The sequence below is a fragment of the Esox lucius genome, chromosome 6, assembly GCF_011004845.1.
Source record: "Esox lucius isolate fEsoLuc1 chromosome 6, fEsoLuc1.pri, whole genome shotgun sequence".
Lineage (NCBI taxonomy): Eukaryota > Metazoa > Chordata > Actinopteri > Esociformes > Esocidae > Esox > Esox lucius.
The window spans coordinates 6967550-6990112 of NC_047574.1; the positions used below are offsets into that span (position 1 = coordinate 6967550).

The 22563-nt window shown below is 46.0% G+C and overlaps 1 protein-coding gene across 2 annotated transcripts; it reads right to left on the reverse strand.

Moving 5' to 3' along the window:
- Window positions 1-141: 141 nt before the first annotated feature.
- On the reverse strand, window positions 142-20329 carry LOC105025297 (rho GTPase-activating protein SYDE1). 2 transcript variants are annotated; one of them, XM_010895889.5, is made up of 9 exons: window positions 19981-20329; window positions 9124-10098; window positions 6951-7666; window positions 6627-6843; window positions 5882-6111; window positions 5228-5354; window positions 4891-5093; window positions 3263-3545; window positions 142-1987 (listed from the first exon to the last, which is right to left on the reverse strand). In XM_010895889.5, exons 1-9 carry the CDS (start codon window positions 20069-20071, stop codon window positions 1518-1520), a joined length of 3312 nt encoding a protein of 1103 aa, XP_010894191.5. In that variant the 5' UTR covers window positions 20072-20329; the 3' UTR covers window positions 142-1517. The 2 variants fall into 2 exon arrangements, with proteins under 2 accessions (XP_010894191.5, XP_028976349.2); XM_029120516.2 differs by having other exon boundaries at window positions 19987-20328.
- Window positions 20330-22563: the final 2234 nt, after the last annotated feature.

The window sequence follows — 22563 nt, forward strand, 5'->3', positions numbered from 1 at the left end:
CGAGATGTTGGTGATATAAGAAAAATACAATTACAAATGTATAGTAATTTAGCTGAAAGTAGTGTGTAGAAAGTGTCAAAAAGTGTTCCAGTTTAGAATAAGAGTCCAAAACACTTTGACATTGAAGACGAGACTGAATCATTTGTAAATATATAATTGTGCTTTATTTTTTTTTGGTTGATAACACTGTTTGGCAAACAATACTGCACATTTATAGCAAGAATAGTGTACTTGAATATGGTTACAGATATGCATAGGACAACGTTTAAGTGCTTATGGTAGATGCGCAATACCATGTAATACTGTTATACAATACACAATACAAATACTGAAGTTGTACAAAACAAACCGGAGCAAGCAACTCTCCATTATGGCCCTTTCATTCCTTCTGTGGCTTGAAAAAAATCCCACAAAAAAATCACAGTTCGCAAAATACTGTAAAATGTTTCTGTACCGTGCACAAAGATCACAACAATGATGCATACTGCATTATGAACAAGTAAGCAGCAAAATATTACAAAACATTACAAAATATAAAAGTATTACAATATTGTTACTTGGTACAGAAGTGCAATACAGTTTCAAAATAGGTTTTTTGGTCAGGCTGACAGATTAATGAATGAATGTGATAAAGAATTTGATCCCACAGCAAAAACACACTGTTATGCCTAAGAGAAAGTGTGTATCTTGTATATATATGTGTGTGTGTGTGTGTGTCTGACTTGTGAATTTAGCTGCAAGGTGTATGCTTGTCTAAATCCAACTCAGTTAATAAATTCACATTATGGTCTCAATATCAACCAAGAATTTGATTATTTTTGGCAGCATGGAGTGATTCGTGTGCATACATTCAATGTGCAAAAGGCACATTGAATGTGATTAACAAAAATATCTTTTCTGATATCTCATCAAATATTTTAATGCACTATTAGTCCGAAATCCTTATAACAACATTATAATTTAGATATTAACTTCATCTTTCACTGAAATTTAGATAATAAATAATAGGAATTACATCAACAAATCCTTCTAAAAAAGAAAACCGACCTCCAACTTCTTTGGGAGAAATAAATAAATGTTTTTGGCACAAGCATTTGACTAACAACATCAAGGAACGAATACTTCTATTACAGTCCAAAATTAAAAGGAGAGCCATATTTTATTAACAAAGAATTGTCAAGGATGTTTGTGTTTTTTTAACTTGTTATTTTCTCTCAAAGTGGAATGTCCTTGTTCAAAGAATATAATGTTATCACTTGTTTGTAGAGATTACAAGAACCAGCTTTTAGAATCATATGATGACACCATGAATGAAGCAATTATTTAGAATCATATGATGACACCATGAATGAAGCAATTATTTTGAATCAGAAGATAACACCGTGAATGAAGTAATTTTAAACATTTTGGAACAGTTAAACACGCTTCGACATTGCTAAAGCAAATACCACTGCTTGTCGTCTTTGGTCTTTTCCTATATAAAAAAAATTGAAATACTAATGTTCCTTCCCTCTCTTTCAGAGACAGATGTTGATCTGTTTGGATAGCTCTCTCTCCAGGTCTGATATTAATGTATCAAAGTCTTTGAGACTCAGTCTGCAGGTAAATGGGGCGTCAAAGTCCAGGACAAGGTCGTCTACGTACGGAGTCCAATCCACCTTCTTCACCTCCACCTCTTCGTCACTGTCGCTCCCTGCCACCTCATCGTAGTCTGCTTCGCCTCCAGACAGGAAGTCCCGCCCGCACACGCTCCAGTCACCTGCATACCGGTTGCATGGAGGGCTCTCGAGTCGGCCTCGCCCGCGCCGCGACACCACACCCACCTCGTCTCCCGGCAGGTCCAGGCGCAGGGGCGGTCCACGCTGGCAGCGCCGCCGCAAAGGGTTATGGGGCGTGGGTCTAGGAGGGGATGGGGGCGGGTCTGAACCGGAAGAGGGTTGGATGAGGTTGGCAGTGTCAAGACCATCCGTCAGTCTGTTTGGAGGAACTGAGTGTGGAGGGGAACGGAGAAAAGGTTTAAAAACACACAAGGCCTAAAATATGGGTGCATGTTCTGATGTGAGCGGGACGATGTGAGTGGGATGGGTGCATGTTCTGATGTGAGCGGTATGATGTGAGTGGGATGTGTGCATGTTCTGATGTGAGCGGGATGATGTGAGTGGGATGTGTGCATGTTCTGATGTGAGCGGGATGATGTGAGTGGGATGTGTGCGTGTTCTGATGTGAGCGGGATGATGTGAGTGGGATGTGTGCGTGTTCTGATGTGAGCGGGATGATGTGAGTGGGATGTGTGCGTGTTCTGATGTGAGCGGGATGATGTGAGCGGGATGTGTGCATGTTCTGATGTGAGCGGGATGATGTGAGTGGGATGTGTGCATGTTCTGATGTGAGCGGGATGTGTGCATGTTCTGATGTGAGCGGGATGTGTGCATGTTCTGATGTGAGCGGGATGTGTGCATGTTCTGATGTGAGCGGGATGATGTGAGCGGGATGATGTGAGCAGGATGATGTGAGCAGGATGGGTGCACGTTCATGGCAGTCAGACAGCACTAGTGCAGCTCCACCACCGATGCCCACAAAACACCAGCTATGTGGGCAACTGCTTTGCCCACTGTGGGGGGGATGAGTCAAAACAGACGTACTGGTCTGAGCGGTCACTGGTGGGGTGAGTCAAAACAGACGTACTGGTCTGAGCGGTCACTGGTGGGGTGAGTCAAAACAGACGTGCTGGTCTGAGCGGTCACTGTGGGGGGATGAGTCAAAACAGACATACTGGTCTGAGCGGTCACTGAGGGGGGATGAGTCAAAACAGACATACTGGTCTGAGCGGTCACTGTGGGGGGATGAGTCAAAACAGACATACTGGTCTGAGCGGTCACTGAGGGGGGATGAGTCAAAACAGACATACTGGTCTGAGCGGTCACTGAGGGGGGATGAGTCAAAACAGACATACTGGTCTGAGCAGTTACTGTGGTGGGACGAGTCAAAACAGACTTACTGGTCTGAGCAGTTACTGTGGTGGGACGAGTCAAAACAGACGTACTGGTCTGAGCGGTCACTGGGGGGATGAGTCAAAACAGACGTACTGGTCTGAGCGGTCACTGTGGGGGAATGAGTCAAAACAGACGTACTGGTCTGAGCGGTCACTGGTGGGATGAGTCAAAACAGACGTACTGGTCTGAGTGGTCACTGGTGGGATGAGTCAAAACAGATGTACTGGTCTGCGCGGTCACTGTGGTGAGATTAGTCAAAACAGACTTACTGGGCCACAGCTGCAGTAGGTAATGCAGGACCTCGATGTGTCTCTTGAAGTCCACAGCGCTGGCAATTTCCTCACTGTGAGTGAAGCTCCGTCCCGCCCGCCCGGAGCTGCCCCCGCATCCACTCTGCCCCCCCTGTCCCGGGGCAACGGGCCTCCAGGACTCCTGGGTAGGGGTCAGAAGCACCGGGCCAAAACACACAGACAGGTTCTGGCAGTTCATCCGGTTACAGTCACTGAAGGACGCAACGAGGCTCAGATGGTCCAGGAGTAAGGACAGGGTGGCCTGAACAGGGAGACGGAGTGTATAAAGAACATTACAAGCCGGGTAGTTTGAATCCTGAATGCTGATTGGCTGATAGCTGTGGTATAGGAGACCATATAGGAGACCCAAGCATACCCTTAACATGATGCTGCCACCAGAACACTTTACCGTACGGTGGGTTTCACTGCGCTTCGTTGTCCTGAACTCAAAGACGTCTTCATAATTTGGGCTGTAAATAGAACGAACGTCTTTTCCGCGTTATCCTGCAGCATTACCTAACACCTCCTCATGACTCATGTAGACGCGCCAGTAATGCGATGTGAATGTGATGTGAATGCGATGTGGTTGATCCCTTAGTATTTTCTAGTGTTGCGCAGGCAGCATCATGTTAGGTGGTGACTGAGGAGGGTTTTTATCATTATTATTGTCCATCGTTTACATTTATACAGTTTATAGGCCGTTTTCAGTTTGCTAATAATCACCAAAACGGAGACTAGGAAATTGAGAGTTAGGACCAAGTGGAATGTCTAGGGTATGACTGGGCATAGAAAAGGCCAAAAACACTGGATAGAATATTCTCTTTAGCTGTCTTTAGTGACGACAGAGGGGTTAAGGTCAAACACAATCTCCCCAGTTGACATCAACGCTGACCCTATGTGACCCGATGACCCCGACCACTAGCTGCCCCTCTCTGACAGTTTCAGTGAAGCATGCACGTCTCAAACCGGGTCCTGCCCTTTGAGGGGCCAGGGAATTAGAAGACTAGTCTAGACTAACCGTGCACGTTTTACCAGTCATCTAAAAATGCATTCTTCTCTGAAGGGAAAGACGGGGGCTGATAATGATGCTGTTTATTTTGGAAAGGAGTGGGCAACAGAAGGTTAAAGTTTTCAGGATTTCAGACAAAAAGGATTAGGGTGGGGGGACAACGACAAGAGGGAGAGACAGGGAGGAAGGGAGAGCGGGGGAGGGAGAATAAGAGCGAAAGGGAAGGAGGAAGAGGGAAGAAGAAGGAGACAGCAATGTTAAGAGTCTCTGGGAAGTTTGATCTAAAAAGCAGGTACTCTAATTTGGATGTAACTGTGACATCGTTTTTTGGAAGGTTTTCTGTCATCGACTGGAGATGAAACGAGGGACAGCCATGTGCCGTACAGCTCACCAAAAGGCTGTGTCAGATAAAAGGGGCTGCAACAAGAAAGGCTCCCTGAAGACAGGACAGACAGTCATGGGTTCAAACCCCAGCATCGCCTTCATATCTGCATTATCCTCCTGTCTCCACATTTCCTTCATAACGTAAAACCTCAACAAAGACGGAAATACTAATTACTAATACTAAATAAAAACATTAAATCAGTAAGAGACGTACCCTCTCTGGCTCCGGCAGACATTGCAGCAGAGCCACAGTGCTCATGGAGCGCTGGACGTCTGCCTCACTCCTGCCGAGGGAGGAGGAGCCGGGGGAGGTGCGGGGAGGCGGCGGTCTCCGAGACATGGCCTCCAGAACCACCTCATACAGGGTCCTTGTGATGAGGGGGGACGGCAGCTCCCGCAGGTAGTCCTTCAAGATGCCTGGACAAGAACGACACGAGGATTGAGGGAAAAGGTGCACCAGAAGTGGGACCCTGGTCATTATAGCCATTTCGCCATTTCAGATGCGGATTTAGAATGTGCTTCCACCATTTCGTGTACTGAAATGGACTTACCGGTGATGACGTTGATGTCTGGGTAGAGCTCTTCGTTTAGGGTGACGGCAGCGCTGTCCCTCTCAAACGCATCCCTCAGCTCCTTCTTCACAGCGGCTGAACCACAGAGACGGTACAGACCCACCACCTATAGACAGGCAGACAGACCAATCAGAATTGGTTAGAGTTCCTGATCGACCGGGCTCTGCACTGCGTCAACCAATGGTTGTCCACCACTTCCTCAAACGGTGCAGTTGGATGTTACTCCTGTATCACGTGATGTGGTTTCCAGCTATGTTAAATACATGCTGATTGTAAAAAGAGAGAACGTAATACAAATACTGAGCTATATTGTTTGTTATTAATATTGTTATTATATTACGTTACCTTAATACAAAAATATTTTGTTTAAAAAAAACAGATCGGCTACAGATGCAACTTTTTAAAGATCTTTAGAGAGAAATCATCTTTCACTAAAGATTTAAAAACATTTATGCAATCACACAGTACGTAAGCCGGCACCACGGGATGTAGTTACACATCAGTCCATTTAGGACTTAAAATTACCTTTGTAGAGGTCGCTAGTGCAAAACATGATGTTTGCAATGAAACAATATTTTCCAAAAAGCTATCCCAACATGTAACTGTAACAATATCAGCGTGCAGTTAACCTACCCTCAGGCCTCTCTTCTCAATCTCTGCCACACTCTTCTGGATGAGCAGGGGAATGGGGGCAGCAGTGTCCTCCTTGTCCACCAGGTGGCACAGCTCCACTCCGAACACATTGGGGGGGTTGAGGTCACACGGGCGGGGGGACGGGGGGTCCCACTGCTCCAGCAGGGTCAGTTTAACGTACAACAGACCCCGGGGCTCCAAGCTCACGCAGAGCTGCTGGGTGCGAGAGGCTGGGGAGGGAGAGCGGGTCACTCAGGGACCGATTCCAAACAGATCAAGAACTTGTGCGGCTAAGGTGCCTTCACGAAACACGCCGGAATGGAATTCCGATACAGCCTGACATTACTGAGCGTCAGCTACTAGTGACAGTTAACATGGACATTAGTGGTGGCCATTCGAGGCTTCATTCGCATTATTTTAGCAGCAGGATATTATGCTGGCAGCACTCAGATTTTCTTTATCACAATAAAAGCCATGATTGAAATGTATGCCAATATAGTTAACAATCTAGTCTGTGAAAAAGAACAGACAAAAAGAACATTGGAACGGACATCAAACATAAAACGTACAGGCTAGATTGTTAACTATTTTGCCTTATATATTTCAATTATGGTTTTATTTTGAAAAAGAGAATCTGAGTTAGCGCTGCTATCATAATATCCTGCTGCTAGAAGAACAGTAATGAAGCCTCGAATGGCCGTCACTAATGGACACAGAAACAGCGGGACCTCTCCGGCGGTCCTACCTTTGAAAAGAGGGGGTATAGACACGGCCCCCAGACAGCAGACCCGGTTCCTGGTTGCCCCGGAGTCGCTGCCCTTCGTAGCTCCCGGATGAGGTGTGAGCACCACCAGCTTCAGCACCCTGGCCCTCTCCAGCTCCAGATTAAAGGTGTGGTTGAGGGGCAGACAGCCCCCCCGGGAGGTCAGCAGTCCGGTCCTGGCCTTGGTCACCCCGTCCACCTGGCGGTCACAGTCAACACATGTTATCCTAAACGACTCGACATTCGCCAACAACAGACGGATGGACGCTTAGTTGAAAAGAAGAAAAAGAAAAAGACTAAAATCACCTGGATGGCACAGAACACCTCCTTGCTGGCGTCCTGTCTCGGGGACCTCAGCAGCTCCTCCACCCCGACGAGGTGCACCGTCAGCAGGCCGGAGACCCGCTGGGCGCAGCGCGGCTGCTCAGACACCCGGTAGACGCGGAACGAGCTCAGGTCAGAGGTCGTGGCCACCCCCTCCTGGCCGGAGTGCGGGGCTGGAGGGGGGGTGCTGTGGGCGGACGGGGGTTGCCCCTGGCCCTGTTTGGGGAGCAGCTCGGGCGAGTCTCCGTCGCTGAGGTAGCCCCCCTTACTGGCGGCCCTGGAGGAGCGCCCCCTGGAGGAGCGCCTCTGTGGCCGGGCCGGGGCCGATGTGTCCAAGTGGTAGCGGCTGATCACCTCGTTGGACTGCTCCTTGCGGACGTCGGGTGGTGAGGTGCCATCTCCACCCCTGTCCCCACCTCCTCCTCCACCCGCTCCATCCTTTCCGTGCCGGTGGGAGCGGGAGGAGCGCAGGCTGAGTTTGCGGCGGAGCTCGGGGAGTTTTTTCATCTTCATGGACAGGGACTTCCGGACCGTTCCTGGGGATTTGATCCTGTCCATGACGCTGCTCGCCCCGCCCCCTTTCTTCTGGGCCCCAGGGATGTCGGAGGTGAGAGGGGCGTCCCCCGCAGCTCCCGGGACGCCCCCTAATGCAGCCCCCGCAGAACGCAGGTCATCAAACTGAACCTGTTGAATCACATCTGAGATGGGATAGAGATGGATGGAGATATTCCATGAAAATAGAAGTTCAGTATATACACACAACTCCATAAGTGTCTGAAACATGTTTTAAGGGGACTCTGTATTCCAGCACTTTGAGTTTGAAATGACAAATCACTATTGGTTTAAAGTGCAGATTGACAGCTTTAATCAGAGGGTACTGTGATCCATATTGGATGAACGGCTTAGAAATGAAAGCATGTTTTGTACAAAATCCCACCTTTTAAGGCTGAAAAATAGTTCGCTTCACAGCCATGTCTCATTAGGCAAGTATGTTTACATAATTAGCCAATACACAGGAGAGCTGTTAAATTCAAATATTGTGGCTGTTTTATGACAAGATGAGGATTGAATAAGTTTCAGTGCAAGGCAAGTATAATCTGATAGATGTATATACGAGCCAGCGACTACAGTTCCAACGAGATGACGAAAGGTTCCTGGTTGTATCCCCCCCACGCCACGGCAAAAGCTGTGTCGTTCTGTCCCTGAGCAAGACAGTAAACCCAAATTGCTTCTCTGCCCCCTGTAACATTCCCGTCAGGTCAATGCTATAAATAAGAATAGGTTCTCAGCTTCAACCTGCTTGGTTAAATGACAGTAACATTTAAGATTCTATTAAAGCCTGCAGAAGACTTTACATGCCAAACTGAAGTGCAAAACACTAGTTAGCCACAAAAACAGGATGGCTTAAGTACCTAAAAGTTCTGTAAAAGGGTATTGTGGACAGATGAGACAAAGATGAACATGTGAAAAAAGGAACAGGCATGTCATCAGGATTGTGAGATTTGATGGGGGATTTGTTATGTTTCGGCAATCACAGCAACCCAGGTCACTTGTTTTTATTGGTGAGATAATCACGGACGGCTGAAGCAGGACCATTTCTGAAGTGTACACAACTGTAACATCTCGTTACCTCAGATATATTAACACTGACCGCGCATGTACTTATTTAACTTGATTTTGATATTTATTTCTGGTATTAAGGGAATTTGTACTGCAGCCTTGGGGGAGCTTGAAAGAACGTGTTTAGACAGCACCGTTTATACCTTGAATACAGCTTGGTTGGGTTCTACTGGTGTTGTGGGTGTCTGCCCAGACTGTCTCCTGGAACACAGCTTGGTTTGGTTCTACTGGTGTTGTGGGTGTCTACCCAGACTTTCTCCTAGAATACAGTTGGTTTGGTTCTACTGGTGTTGTGGGTGTCTACCCAGACTTTCTCCTAGAATACAGTTGGTTTGGTTCTACTGGTGTTGTGGGTGTCTACCTGGACTGTCTCCTAGAATACAGCTTGATTTGGTTCTGTTGGTGTTGTGGGTGTCTACCTGGACTGTCTCCTAGAACACAGCTTGGTTTGGTTCTACTGGTGTTGTGGGTGTCTACCTGGACGGTCTCCTAGAATACAGCTTGATTTGGTTCTGTTGGTGTTGTGGGTGTCTACCTGGACTGTCTCGGTCCTTGGTGCCACAGAATGAGCCGTCTCCTGTGATGTCTTTGGTCCGATGGGCACTGCCCGGGCTGGAGCCGCCTGACGGGCACTGGGTGGCATGGCGCTCTAACCGTGATGCCCCGCCACTGCCACCAGTGCTTCCCAATAACCCTGCCCACCGCTGGCTCCTCACCTGGGAGTCTTTTGTGTAGTCCGACAGCCCCTCCGTCTCTCGCCGTTTCCAAGGGTTTTCTGTGTCCAACCTGACACCCCCCCCCCCTGCTCCCCCTAAACGTCTAATACCGAGCAATATATCCTCTTCCTCTGGAATAGGGTTGTACCAAATGTTGTTCTCCCCTTCTGTGCGTTGCCTCAGTTCAGTGAGGCAGTTGGGGAGAAGGCCTAGACGCGTGGAGGCCTCATCTGCAGCCTGGCTCTTTCCTGTGGACAGCACCCAGGCTCGGCTGCTCCTGTCCAGTGTCTGGAGGTATGCCCCCGACCCGGAGGACTTCAGCGTACTGGACGAGGAGAGACACTCATCAGCGTACCCTCCTACAGGCATGGTCAGCTCTGGGACAGGTGTGTGGACAGGGGGCGGGATGTTACGGGAGGAGGTGCTACAGTGTGTCTGAAGCTCCCAGTCAAGGTCACCACATCTCCTCCTGTCCAGCCCTGCCTCTGCTAAAGTCTTCTGGCTCCAGGCCTGTTTCGGGGCAGAGGCCAGGGCCTTTCCTGAGCAGCTATCCCAGTCCCCTGCCCCGTAGACCAGGCCGTGTGTGTGAGCGCCCTCTGTGCTGGGAGGTGCTGGCTCTCTGGGTACGGAGGCCAGTTTTGCCCACTGCTGTTTCTTGGCTACTGTTATCTGAGTCCGTTGACTGGTGCTGGTCTCCTCGGCGGGCGGGGTCGGGGGTTCGGTCTCTGCTGTCATCAACGTTGACAACGAGGAAGATGAAGAGCTCTGGATGACATCACTAGTCCCCTGAAGGTCTATGGCAAAAAATAGATTGTACTGTTATCAGTATCCAACTCATGTGGTCTAATCATGTTGGCGTCATAAATACAAAGCTACAACACATACACACGCCACAAGAGAGACACTGTGATGAAATGTGACCTTTGAAAGGCGACACACACACTAAACTAATAGGACTGCACTGAATCGTTAGTCCAGCTGCTTCTACCAATTCAATCCCACAAGCTTTTTTTCTTCCTAGAAATGCCTGTAGTGTTTACTGCTCTTGATTTGTGTGACTGTCCCAAGATCAACATTTTTCTGACATTTTTTGTCTAGAGTGAGTCATGGGGAACAGGACTGGAGGAGGGACAAACCAGAGAATAGAATAAACCGTCTGAGGGAGTAGGAGGACTAAGAGGTTAGATATTAGTGCTATATAAAGACTGTCCTCCAACTCGCTCTCTCTGGTCCTCCTCCCTCTCTTTCTCCCCTCTCTCAATCTCTGTAGTTTCTCTCCTCCATCTCTCCCTCCCTCTCTCTCTCTCTCCTCCTCCTCTGTCCACCCTCTTTTTCTGACATCCTCCACATCTGGATTTCTTTCCTCAGCTTGCTTTTTGGTTTCTCATCCCTGTCCTTCTACTCTTCCATCTCTCCTCTTTTTCCTGTGGCTCTCTTCCCTCTCTTCTCTTTTTCCTGCGGCTCTCTTCCCTCTTTTGTGTGTGTACGTGCGTGCGTGTGCGTGTGTGTGTGTGAGCCTTGTGATATCCAGTATGTAAAATATTCTGCCCGAGCCACAGGACTCATGAATAAAAACCGCTTGTGTCTGAATTCATGCCAAAGGAACATGAGCAGAGTCACATCAGAAGTCGATTATTAGTGCATGTGTGTGTGCACGTGAGAACAACTGTAAGAACTGCTCCTGTCTGCGTGATATTAAGGAGGAGCTCTGACACCAACAGCAAAAGGACCGCAGCAGACATCATCCAACAATATCGACTCAACCACAGCCATCGCCCTCCCTCAGAGCACCAGCTGACGCGTGCCCGGAGCCACGACCTCACGGAACATCAGCCATGGAACCGCGGACAAGGCTTTAAACGGGGGGGGGGGGGTCAAACTTCTCAACGTACCGTCGCGATTGAGCTTGCATGGACACAATCTGTCGCAAGGTGGGGGGTGTGCCGAATCAAGGCGGCCTCGTCCAACCTCCTATCCATCCAACCCTGGACAGAGCGGACGCAATTTGAGCCGCCTATCTGCGGGAACCTCCAGGCACTGTCGGTGTGAAGTGTCCAGGATATGAACACGTGGTCACAATGACACACTGGGAGGCAGTGATTATCAGCCACTCTGTCTCTTCCATTCAAGTGGGTCCATGGCAGATTGTGTCAGTGATCTCAACGTACTATGTTTAACACCTTGTATTTGGTCCTGTGTGAGGGAAGGGTACAGTCATGGATGGTTTAGAGAACAAAATCTCCTCTAAAATGTGCCTGTACGAGCCAGTACTTCCTGGTTGAGGGAGCAGTGTCACAAGGGACGGAAGGGCTTGGAGAGATGAGCATCAGAGGACACATCCCGATTTTCAACTCACCCGAACCTGGTGTGGCGTTGCTGCAATGAGGCACCGGCCTTATTTGCAAATGTAACTTTTGTGAAGTTTTGAAGGTTGAAATGGTACAAGAAAAACATTAGCTAGGACAGCAGAAAGGCAGTACCATATAGGTTCATATTAATTGTCAATTCTATGGTGGCCTTAACCTAAGACAGCCCAACTAAGATACAGACCCAGCCTGACTTAGTGTAGTGGGTATCTTGGTGCAACAGGGTTTTTATCTGGATCCCCATAACCAGGACCAAATCAATGGCTACTCTTCCTAGGGTCCAAAAGGAAGTGATGAGTTACAGTGCGGCTTCATAGCAGGATTTGAAGCTGCAGACAACTTCCTGGACATGGAGAGAGGCCAAGACACGATATCAGAGGGCCTGAGAGAGGGTGTGTGTGAGTGTGTGCGTCTGTGTAGGGGTGGTGTGGTGTGGCAAAACAGTAGGAAAAGCAGCCCATCTATTATTAGTACAGCTGTGAATAATATACAGCAGACTACTGTTCTACTGCTAGAAAGACGACTGTTCTACTGCCATTCTACACGCAGTCCTGTTCTACTGCTATTCTACTAACAGTTATATTCTACTGCTATTCTACTATCAGTTCTGTTCTACTGCTATTCTACTATCAGTTTTGTTGTACTGCTATTCTACTAGCAGTTCTATTCTACTGCTATTCTACTATCAGTTCTGTTCTACTGCTATTTTACTATCAGTTTTGTTGTACTGCTATTCTACTAGCAGTTCTATTCTACTGCTATTCTACTATCAGTTCTGTTCTACTGCTATTTTACTATCAGTTTTGTTGTACTGCTATTTTACTATCAGTTTTGTTGTACTGCTATTCTACTCGCAGTTCTATTCTACTGCTATCCTACCATCAGCTCTGTTCTACTGCTATTCTACTATCAGTTATATTCTACTGCTATCCTACTATCAGTTCTATTCTACTGCTATTCTGCAAGGAGTTCTATTATACTATCAGTTACGTTCGAAGGCTGTTCTATTATCAGTTCTATTCTACTGCTATTCTACTATCAGTTCTGTTCTAATGCTATCCTACTATCAGTTCTGTTCTAATGCTGGTTTACTACAGATCAACTGCTAATTTACTGCTGATACTCTACTCCTACTGTTCTACTAATGTATAATTGCCAGCTGATCTCCAATTCAATTGTTTAGTTTTCCCATTGGAATAAAGTCAAGCCAATCACTATTAGTAATTAGCCAATCAGTAACCAGTACTCCCGGGACCTAAGAGAAATTAAACAGTCAGTAGTTTCCAATACTGATGACCACTTGCCAGTTTTTCCATCCAGCTCTAAGAGTCACTATTTCTGTCTTGTTGTTTGGAGCCAAATAGTCCCTGTCAATAATTGCCATTGTGCTTAGCTGTCCCCCTAACTAGCTAGCTCGCATACTCCCATTAGCATAAGCAATACCATCCAGAATACTTTAGCATTTATTAGTAAGTGTTTGGATCATCATTGCCTCGCTCCCAGTCTTCTTATACGTTTCATTCGTTATTAATGGACCTTCAATTTCATTACCCAACCCTGTTCTACAACTACTGTTCCACTGCCATCGTTCTCCTGCTACTGCTGTTCAAACTCCTGTTCTGTTGGCACTTTAACAGAACAATGATTAATAAATAGTGGCATACTGTTCTGCTTCTGCTAATACGGGACACTGAGGACCGTGGGTGGCACACAGGGAAGAGAAGAGCATTAAGGAAGAGAGTCAAAAGACAAAAACAAACAGCTGTCCAGATGTCGAGGTCAATGATCGCTCTGTGCTCACAGCCCTACACTGCCAGACACACACATTTCACACTTAACACAAACTCACACGCACTCACACACGAGCACGTTTCTATTCACCATTCATGAGTGCATTAAAATATACACACAAACACACACACACACACACACACTCAAACACAAAGCATGCACTCATTCGTTCTGCTTTTCCCAACTTCACCTCTACCTTCTGCAACTTAACTCGTCCACACAGCGTGGCATAATCTCCAGGCTCTCCTCTCTTGTGTAGAATCTTGAGGACATCCTGACGGCACGGCTGTGGTGCTCGGTGAATAGGCCTATTAACTGTTGCATTACAAAATGGGATTTAACTGTTGTGTTGTAAATATGGCTGTGTGTGTGTGTGTTTGTGTGTGTGTATATATATATATGTGCAAGTGTAAGGCAGAGAGCCAGGTCTATCAGTACATGTGGGGACTTTATGTCCCCACAAAGATATTAGAAGCTGATAAATTAGTTCAGTGTAAAACTTGGTTCATTTTAGGCTTGGGTCCAGTTTAAGTAGAAATGTGGTTTGAAAGGTTATTGCGGTTAAAATTGTGTAGACGGAGGAGGGGGAAATCGAGAAGCAAGGGTGAATCAAACCCAACTCAGTTACAGGATTTGACAAAGACATAACAGTGTCTTTCTTTATGAAGAAGCATTTAGAAGCTAGCTAAACTAGCCAGCTATATTCAACTGGCCTACCTTAACATGTCCTGCACTTTATCCCCAACCACATTCTGATTCAACAACAGCCTTCCTTCACAAGGTTTTTGTTGCCATATCATCTTTTATTTCTATAACTTTGAATTCCGTAAATGTATTTAATCGCCCCTCAAATAAGTAAAAAGTGAACTAAAATCTCTAAATCACATTAGCCCCTCTCTAAACCACAGTACCCCCACCCTCCTTTTTAAATCACAGTGCTCATCTCCCCCCAAAACCCTTTCTTGCCTCAGAATGTGCTTAAGGCCTAGCTGAGCCTATCCAGAACACATACCAAAATATTCCGCTCTCTTGGTCCAAAACACCATCCTACCAGACCAGAGGGTTTTTCTTTCTCTCTCTCTCTCTCCAGTCAAGAAATAATCACTATGCTCAATCTCTGCCAGGAACCAAACCGTTTCCAAATTCATGGGACTTTTTTTGCGTCAGAAAAGTTTCCATTTCATTTCAAGAAGCATTGCTTAGTGTTCTCAGATATCTAATGGAAGGACAATAAAACGGTGGGTAAACGAGGCTGTAAAACCTCAGGGCAGATCTGTGGTTCAACCAAACCATTCTTTATGGACTTCCTGCTGAGCTGCTGTGCAAAGCCTTCCCATAATGCACTGCACTGACCACAATATAGCTCTTCATGAATAATGTTACAGTTCCTTTGGAAGTCAATACCAAGGTGCCCTGTTAACTCCACTTTGCACCCGTCGATCTCAAACCACGTCTCTCCCTCCCACCCTGTCTCTCCCTCCCACCCTGTCTCTCTCTCCCACCCTGTCTCTCCCTCCCACCCTGTCTCTCCCTCCCACCCTGTCTCTCCCTCCCACCCCGTCTCTCTCTCCCACCCCGTCTCTCTCTCCCACCCCGTCTCTCTCTCCCACCCCGTCTCTCTCTCCCACCCCGTCTCTCCCTTATCCGTCCATGGCCAATTCCTCTTTTTTCTCTCTCTCTCTCTCCCCATCTTTCTCTATCTTTCTCTATCCCCTTGGCTCTCTTTCTCAATCCCCCTTTTCTCTCTCTTACTCTCTCCGCCTCTCTCTTTCTACACATCCTCCTCTCCTCTCTTTCCTCTATCTTCTTTTCTGTCTCTCTCTATACCCTTCTCTGTCGTGCTCTCTGTACCCTTGTCTCTCGGTCCCCTTATCTCTCTATCCGCCCTCCTTTGTCTTTCTTTCCTCTGTCTCTCTGCCTTCTCTCTCGTGTGTCTTCATCTCCCTCCCTCTCCCAATTCTCTGTTCCAGACCTGAGAGAGATTTAGTGTCACGCTCTGATTGCTAAACAGAGAGAGAAACATAAACAGTGGTAGCAATCCTGGGCAACGCTCTCTCAGGAGACTATCTCCGCCTGCATCTCTGGGACTAAGGGGAGGGTTCTCCAGAGTTACAGGAACCTTCTAGCTAGCGTATCATCAGATAACAGTGCAGGGGACACAAGAGGGGAAGGCTGTTTCCAAAATGGCACCCTAACCCTTATAGAGGCCCAATAGTAGTACACTATGTCGGATATAGGGTGCCACTTGGGACCTGGAGGAAAATAGCCTTGTCGTGGTCACTCCTATCTGACCATTTAGATTACTCAGTTTCTGCAGTTGTACAAATTACATTCATGACAATTACACAGCACCTCAGCAGCGGTCAAAGCTGAAGGATGACAGAATCAAACAAAAATATTCCGCCCTAGTCTTGCCAAAGACTGACCTAAAACAGTTCAAGCTGTGGATTTTGTTTTTCAATAACAGAACATAATTACAAAGCTAGTCCTGCTACGTTTTGTGTACTAGGCAACACCGCTACTCTAACCGTACTAGGCTACACTGTTGTGCTACCTGTACTAGGTTAAACTGCTATGCTACAAAAATCCACAATTCCCAGCATATAAACAATGCGTCTTTTATATACAGTCTTTTATAACCGTCTGGATACCACTAGGTACAGAAGTTCCACAGTCAAGCCAACCGTGGTCCCTGTGAATTGTGTACATTGTATATGCTGATTTACGTCATCAAAACCACTCGCTTTCATACTTGGAATATAATGGCTAACATGGGTTATGAGCGTGATTCTACTTATAGATTATGCCCATACACGTATCACAAAATAATCCCTGAAAATTCTTGGAGAGGCTGATTGAGCTTTTGTTATTTACTGAATAACATGGCTACAGCATAGAGATCAAAGTTTACAGGCCATACACATTTGTGGGGCGGTGTAGGTCCTGATTCGTTCAATTGGAAATGGGGATATCCAACCAGCGATGTGCATCCCCTTCATTATCAACGCCTCTTGCCGACAACATCCAAACACCCAACACAGATTTTTTAGTCACTTGAGTTCTTGAGTCAATCAATCAATCAGATGTTTTTACAAAGCCATTTTTACATCAGAGGTTGTCACAAAGTGCTTTTACAAAGTCAGGGGTCGGCCAGGCTAGCCCTACGTAGTTTCCGGGTAGATTTTATTTGACAAACAATTCACAGCATAGCTACAGTGGTCACATTGGCAGATCTTTTGGCTTAGTATAAAAGCTGTGAGAAATCCAAAATGGCACCCGATCCCCTGTAGGGACCTGGTCAAACATTGCGCGCTATACAGGGAATAGGGGGCCGTTCGGAGACACCCACATCCTTTCTCCGTAAACATCCCTAATTTTTTATAGAACATCTCCTCTGACTTCAACGAGGCATCAACCCACAGGACGCATGGGAAGGAAGTAGTAAAAAAAATTATAATACAGGATTAAAAAATATAAATATTTCTCTAGCTGAAAGACAGGAAGTCAAGGGCTATGGCGCACACAGGATGTACAGTAAGTTTGTGTTACCCCCAAAAATGACATATCAAAACCTGAGCTCAGCAGCACTCATTACTTCAGTTCTCGCTGTTGCTTTATGTCATTTGTATCATCAACTTATCCATAGATTATAGGAACACTCATTAGGTCATTTTTTAACATTTCTGATGGTTTCAGAAAGAAAATGTATCACAAGGTTGAAAAGCAACTATGCAAGTATAATCCACAAACAAACAGCTGATAGATGGTGGAGAGAGAACACATGAGTGGAGTGGAGGAAAGACAGGCAAAGGGAGGAAGGAAGAGAGATGGAGGGAGGGAGGGAGGGAGGGAGGGAGGGAGGGAGGGAGGGAGGGAGGGAGGGAGGGAGGGAGGGAGGGAGGGAGGGAGGGAGAAAGAAGACGTTGTTAGTGGTTCACAGAGGACTGACAAAGAGCTCTATTGACAGTCACTGATGAGCTATGGATCTCCCTGTCTCACACACACCAACATACACAAGCACACACCTACACAAATACATACTGTATACACACATCCAGCCAGCCAGACACGCGCACACACACACACACACACACACACACACAGTTCCAAGTAGCATGGTGTATACACACATCCAGCCAGCCAGCCAGACACACACACACACACAGTTCCAAATAGCATGGTGTATACACACACACTCACTCAATTGCGTAGCAATCCAGGCAGCAAGCTACTTTCCCTATTTTAGACATAACAAGTAAGAAGCTATTCCCTAGAGAAGGAGTGGGGGGCAGGGCCAGGAAGTAGGGGGCCAGAGTAGGAAAGAGAGAGAGGGGGGGGGAGAGAGAGCGAGAGCAACAGTAGTCTTCTTGAATATACCAACCAATAAATGTTATTAAAGGTATACTAGACAGTAAAGCATTGTTAATGACACCTGGATTAGAGACAGTAAAGCAATTTGATTGGCATCTGGAGTAGACAAACAGACAGTAGAGTGTGGTGAATGACATCCAGAATTCAGAAACACAGACTGTAAAGCAGTGTGAATGACATCTGGAGTTGAGCAACAGACAGGAAAGCAGTGAGAATAACATCTGGAATAGAAAATCAGACAGTAAAGCTGAGTGATTTACATCTGGAATTGAGAAACACAGACTGTAAAGCAGTGTGAATGACATCTGGAGTCGAGCAACAGACAGGAAAGCAGTGAGAATAACATCTGGAATAGAGAATCAAACAGTAAAGCTGAGTGAATTACATCTGGAATTGAGAAACACAGACAGTTAAGCAGTGTGAATGACATCTGGAGCAGAGCAAAGACAGTAAAGCAGTGTGAATGACATCTGGAATTGAGAAAGACAATAAAACAGTGGGTATAACATCTGGAATAAAGAAACAGGCAGTAAAGCTGTGTGAAAGACATCAGGGGTAGAGAAACAGACAGTAAAGCAGTGTGAATGACATCTGGAAAAGAGAAACAGACAGTAAAGCAGTGTGAATGACATCTGGATTACAGACAATCAGCACCCAACAGTACAAAAACATAGGCGTGCTCTGGATCCCAGGTGGGTGCCATTTGCAGACCTGGCCATAGACTATCAGGCCCTGTTCTGCAAGGTTTCTTAGAGGTCATTACATTTGAGAAGTGCATACTGCAGCCAACAGAGCAGCCCTTTAATCTGAATGTCTGTATCCTCAGTGGGCTAGTAAGGTTGAACCATGCTTAAAGCTGTAGCAGTTCAGTCAGGAACCAGTCTCTCAAAGGGGGAGGGGAGTCAATGAGATCACCTCACATGATCAAGACATGACAAGCCTCTCAAGCATGGCATCAAAAAAGCCATAGGCAATAGGCCCAGGAAATGTTTTTAATGCTGCATGTCTCAATGAGTTCTTTATTCGCTTCATCAACAACAGATCACGTAGCAAGACTGTGGGGTACTGGACTCGCCTACACACACCCCACTGACTTAGCCGTTATTGAGGTCCCTACTCCTACTGCGATGGAGAAGATGGGAGAAAACGGAATGTTGGCAGATTCACGGTCTTCAACACTAATATTTGTCATTGCCTTTAAACCCTGGAACTGTAGCACAAATAAAGCTTTCTCAAACAGAGGCCCAGCCCATATGCTACTTGCCAGCCCCGGTGAAATTCAATCAAGAGTTTTATAAAGACGTTATTCACAACACGGCGGAATTGAGTGGTGGACTCCCGGCACATTAATTTTCTACGAGTTTACTTTACTAGTGATGACGAGGAGGGTGGTGTATGTTGGCTCTTGATTTCTGTGTGGGACACAATCCTCCTAGCAGCATCTGGACAAAGAGAGCATAATATTCTCTCGCCAATGTGTCACCTCTTTGCTTTGTAGCATCTAGACCAGAGAGATTCAGGGATAGGAGTCAAGGTTCGAGACGCACGCCCCGCCCTGTAGGTCTAGATTCGCGTCTATCGTATCTTGAATGGCTTAATTGTGTAACAAGCACATTACTGTAGACAACTGCCGTTTTTTAATGCACTTTCCAAGCTAATTGTACCGTTTATTACTGCTACCCCCCGCCCCCCACGTATTTATATGTTCCGGTTTACGTCTATATATACAGTATTTTTGGCTCAGCGCTGCAATGTATCGACAGGCCAAAAGAATGTAAACAAAGCCCAGAGTACTTCTGCGTTGCGAAACATGTCAAACTATGAAATGTTTAGTGTTTATTCCTATCCTCTACGTAGCGGATCCGATATTTGAAAATATAATGAACATGTAAAATATGCTATTGCATGAGTGTGCAGAGGATCTCTTCAACTTGCTAGCAAACGAGTTGACCAAAGAAAGTCAATGGTCAGTATCTACAAATAATAAATACTGGTGTCATGGTATACCGTATAGAATAGTACAAAAACAGTAGGCATTGGGAAGTTTTGTGTTTTGCGGGTTTGGCCCATTGATTCGCCTAAATCATTTTGGTAAAAAGACAACGTAAAAACAAACTGTCTTTAAAAGTAACTGAAATATCGTCTTACATTTACCATTTAGTTTGGGGTCCGTTTTCCGCCGAGATCTATCTTTTCCCCGCAGCCGAGAGAAGGTCCGCTTTAGCAAGGGTTCAGCCATGACTGAAACCCCGTAATGTGCGTCTTGCCTGCCCTGAGTGATTTGGGGAAGCGGGTAATTCCTGACAAAATCTCCCCGCTCTACACCCAGCGCTGTGTCCTCATCTTTGTTCCCGCTCCATCTTCAAGAGGACTGTTGTATGAGCCCATCGTGGTGGAACTCAACTTGTTGAATGCAATCTGTGCTGGGCCCTCAGTTATGTTCTCTCGTCGTGCCAAATTTCACAGGAAACAAATTCCTGGGATTCTTTCCCAAACTTTTTTTTACTCAGTTAGTGCTGGAGCGTGGCGGGGAATACAGCACGCACTCATGGGAGGTGTAGTTTCAGGGTAAAACACTTTCGGTACAACTTTCCTTGACTAGAGAGAATTAAAAAAAAAACACGCTACGATTTTGTTTCCCCCCAAACCAAATTAATCTAATATATCGATTTTGACATTTTCCTTTAAAGTGCTCCTTGTCATATGTTTACAGAATGACACTGATTGAGGGACAATTGCCTTGTTATTATGTACGCTATAGCTACATTCCGGTATTCTTGGAAATCGAGATAATCACAATGTTTTAAAAATTTGAGTTTGAGTTTGACAGGGCTGCCTAGTATCGCCTGGTATTCTCACAGCAACTGTAAAGTCCATTTAAGAAAGTAAGCACCTTGGCTAAAATGTAGGGGTGTAAATTGTCTAGCCACCTGGTGTGGATGTCGGGTTACGTTCTAGCGACTCATTCTGGTGGGTTACCTAAAATATCTACCAATTTAGACAGTTTATTTTGGTGCGCAGTTAGGCACACATCTTCAAAACATGTGCTAAAAAGAAATACAAAGTTAAATGCTTTATTCTCAGAAATACTACTGCCCAACACTTCAAATGGCTTCAACAGAAGTACGCGGTCTGTTACGTCTAGCTGTAAAGAAGCACGGGGATAAGTTTGAGATGGACAGTTTTTACTAGAACTAAAAGGCACGTTTTCAATAACTGAATAAAACATCACACGCCAGTTCGGCCTGATTGACTGCAGCTTAAACGCCGTCGTGAACCTCAATGGATCGGAAATCTGCTGTCCTCTGCTGGTCTTTTAAAACATCAACTATTTGTTTCCAAGTAGACAACTTCATCATGCATCAAACCAAAAACACTAGTCACTATAGAGCACTAGCTAAAAGCTACATTCGAATAACCACTATAGCACTACACAACACATTACCCTAGACACAAAAAAATAATAATTGCACCATACATTCCTTAAAAAGTAAGGCAACGGTGGTGGTATATTCAGTGGGGAGAACAAGTATTTGATACACTGCCGATTTTGCAGGTTTTCACACTTACTAAGCATGTCTGTAATGTTTTATCATAGGTACTCTTCAACTGTGAGAGACGGAATCTAAAAAAAAAAAAAATCCAGAAAATCACATTGTATGATTTTTAAGTAATTAATTTGCATTTTATTGCATGACATAAGTATTTGATACATAAGAAAAGCAGAACTCAATATTTGGTACAGAACCTTTGTTTGCAATTAGAGATCATACGTTTCCTGTAGTTCTTGACCGGGTTTGCACACACTGCAGCAGGGATTTTGGCCCACTCCTCCATACTGACCTCCAGATCCTTCAGGTTTCGGGGCTGTCGCTGCGCAATACAGACTTTCAGCTCCCTCCAAAGATTTTCTATTGGGTTCAGGTCTGGAGACTGGCTAGGCCACTCCAGGACCTTGAGATGCTTCTTACGGAGCCACTCTTAGTTGCCCCGGCTGTGTGTTTCGGGTCATTGTCATGCTGGAAGTCCCAGCCATGACCCATCTTCAATGCTCTTACTGAGGGAAGGAGGTTGTTGGCAAAGATCTCACGATACATGGACCCATCCATCCTCTCCTCAATACGGTGCAGTCGTTCTGTACCCATTTGCAGAAAAGCATCCCCAAAGAATGATGTTTCCACCTCCATGCTTCACGGTTGGGATGGTGTTCTTGGGGTTGTACTCATCCTTCTTCTTCCTCCAAACACGGCGAGTGGAGTTTAGACCAAAAAGCTCTATTTTTGTCTAATCAGACCACATGACCTTCTCCCATTACTTCTCTGGATCATCCAGATGGTCATTGGCAAACTTCAGACGGGCCTGGACATGCGGTGGCTTGAGCAGGGGGGACTTCGCGTGCGCTGCAGGATTTTAATCCATGACGGCATAGTGTGTTACTAATGGTTTTCTTTGAGACTGTGGTCCCAGCTCTCTTCAGGTCATTGACCAGGTCCTGCAGTGTAGTTCTGGGCTGATCCCTCACCTTCCTCATGATCATTGATGCCCCACGAGGTGAGATCTTGCATGGAGCCCCAGACAAAGGGAGATTCACCGTCATCTTGAACTTCTTCCATTTTCTAATAATAGTGCCAACAATTATTGCCTTCTCACCAAGCTGCTTGCCTATTGTCCTGTAGCCCATCCCAGCCTTGTGCAGGTCTACAATTTTATCCCTGATGTCCTTACACAACT

Coding starts and splice junctions, on each gene's coding strand:
- LOC105025297 (XM_010895889.5), bottom strand. CDS start 20,071: ATGGCTGAACCCTTGCTAAAGCGGACCTTCTCTCGGCTGCGGGGAAAA. Junction 10,099..19,980: donor CCCCAAACTAAATGGTAAAT/GTAAGACGATAT, acceptor TTTTTGCCATAG/ACCTTCAGGGGACTAGTGAT. Junction 3,546..4,890: donor GTCTGCCGGAGCCAGAGAGG/GTACGTCTCTTA, acceptor CTCCCTGTTCAG/GCCACCCTGTCCTTACTCCT.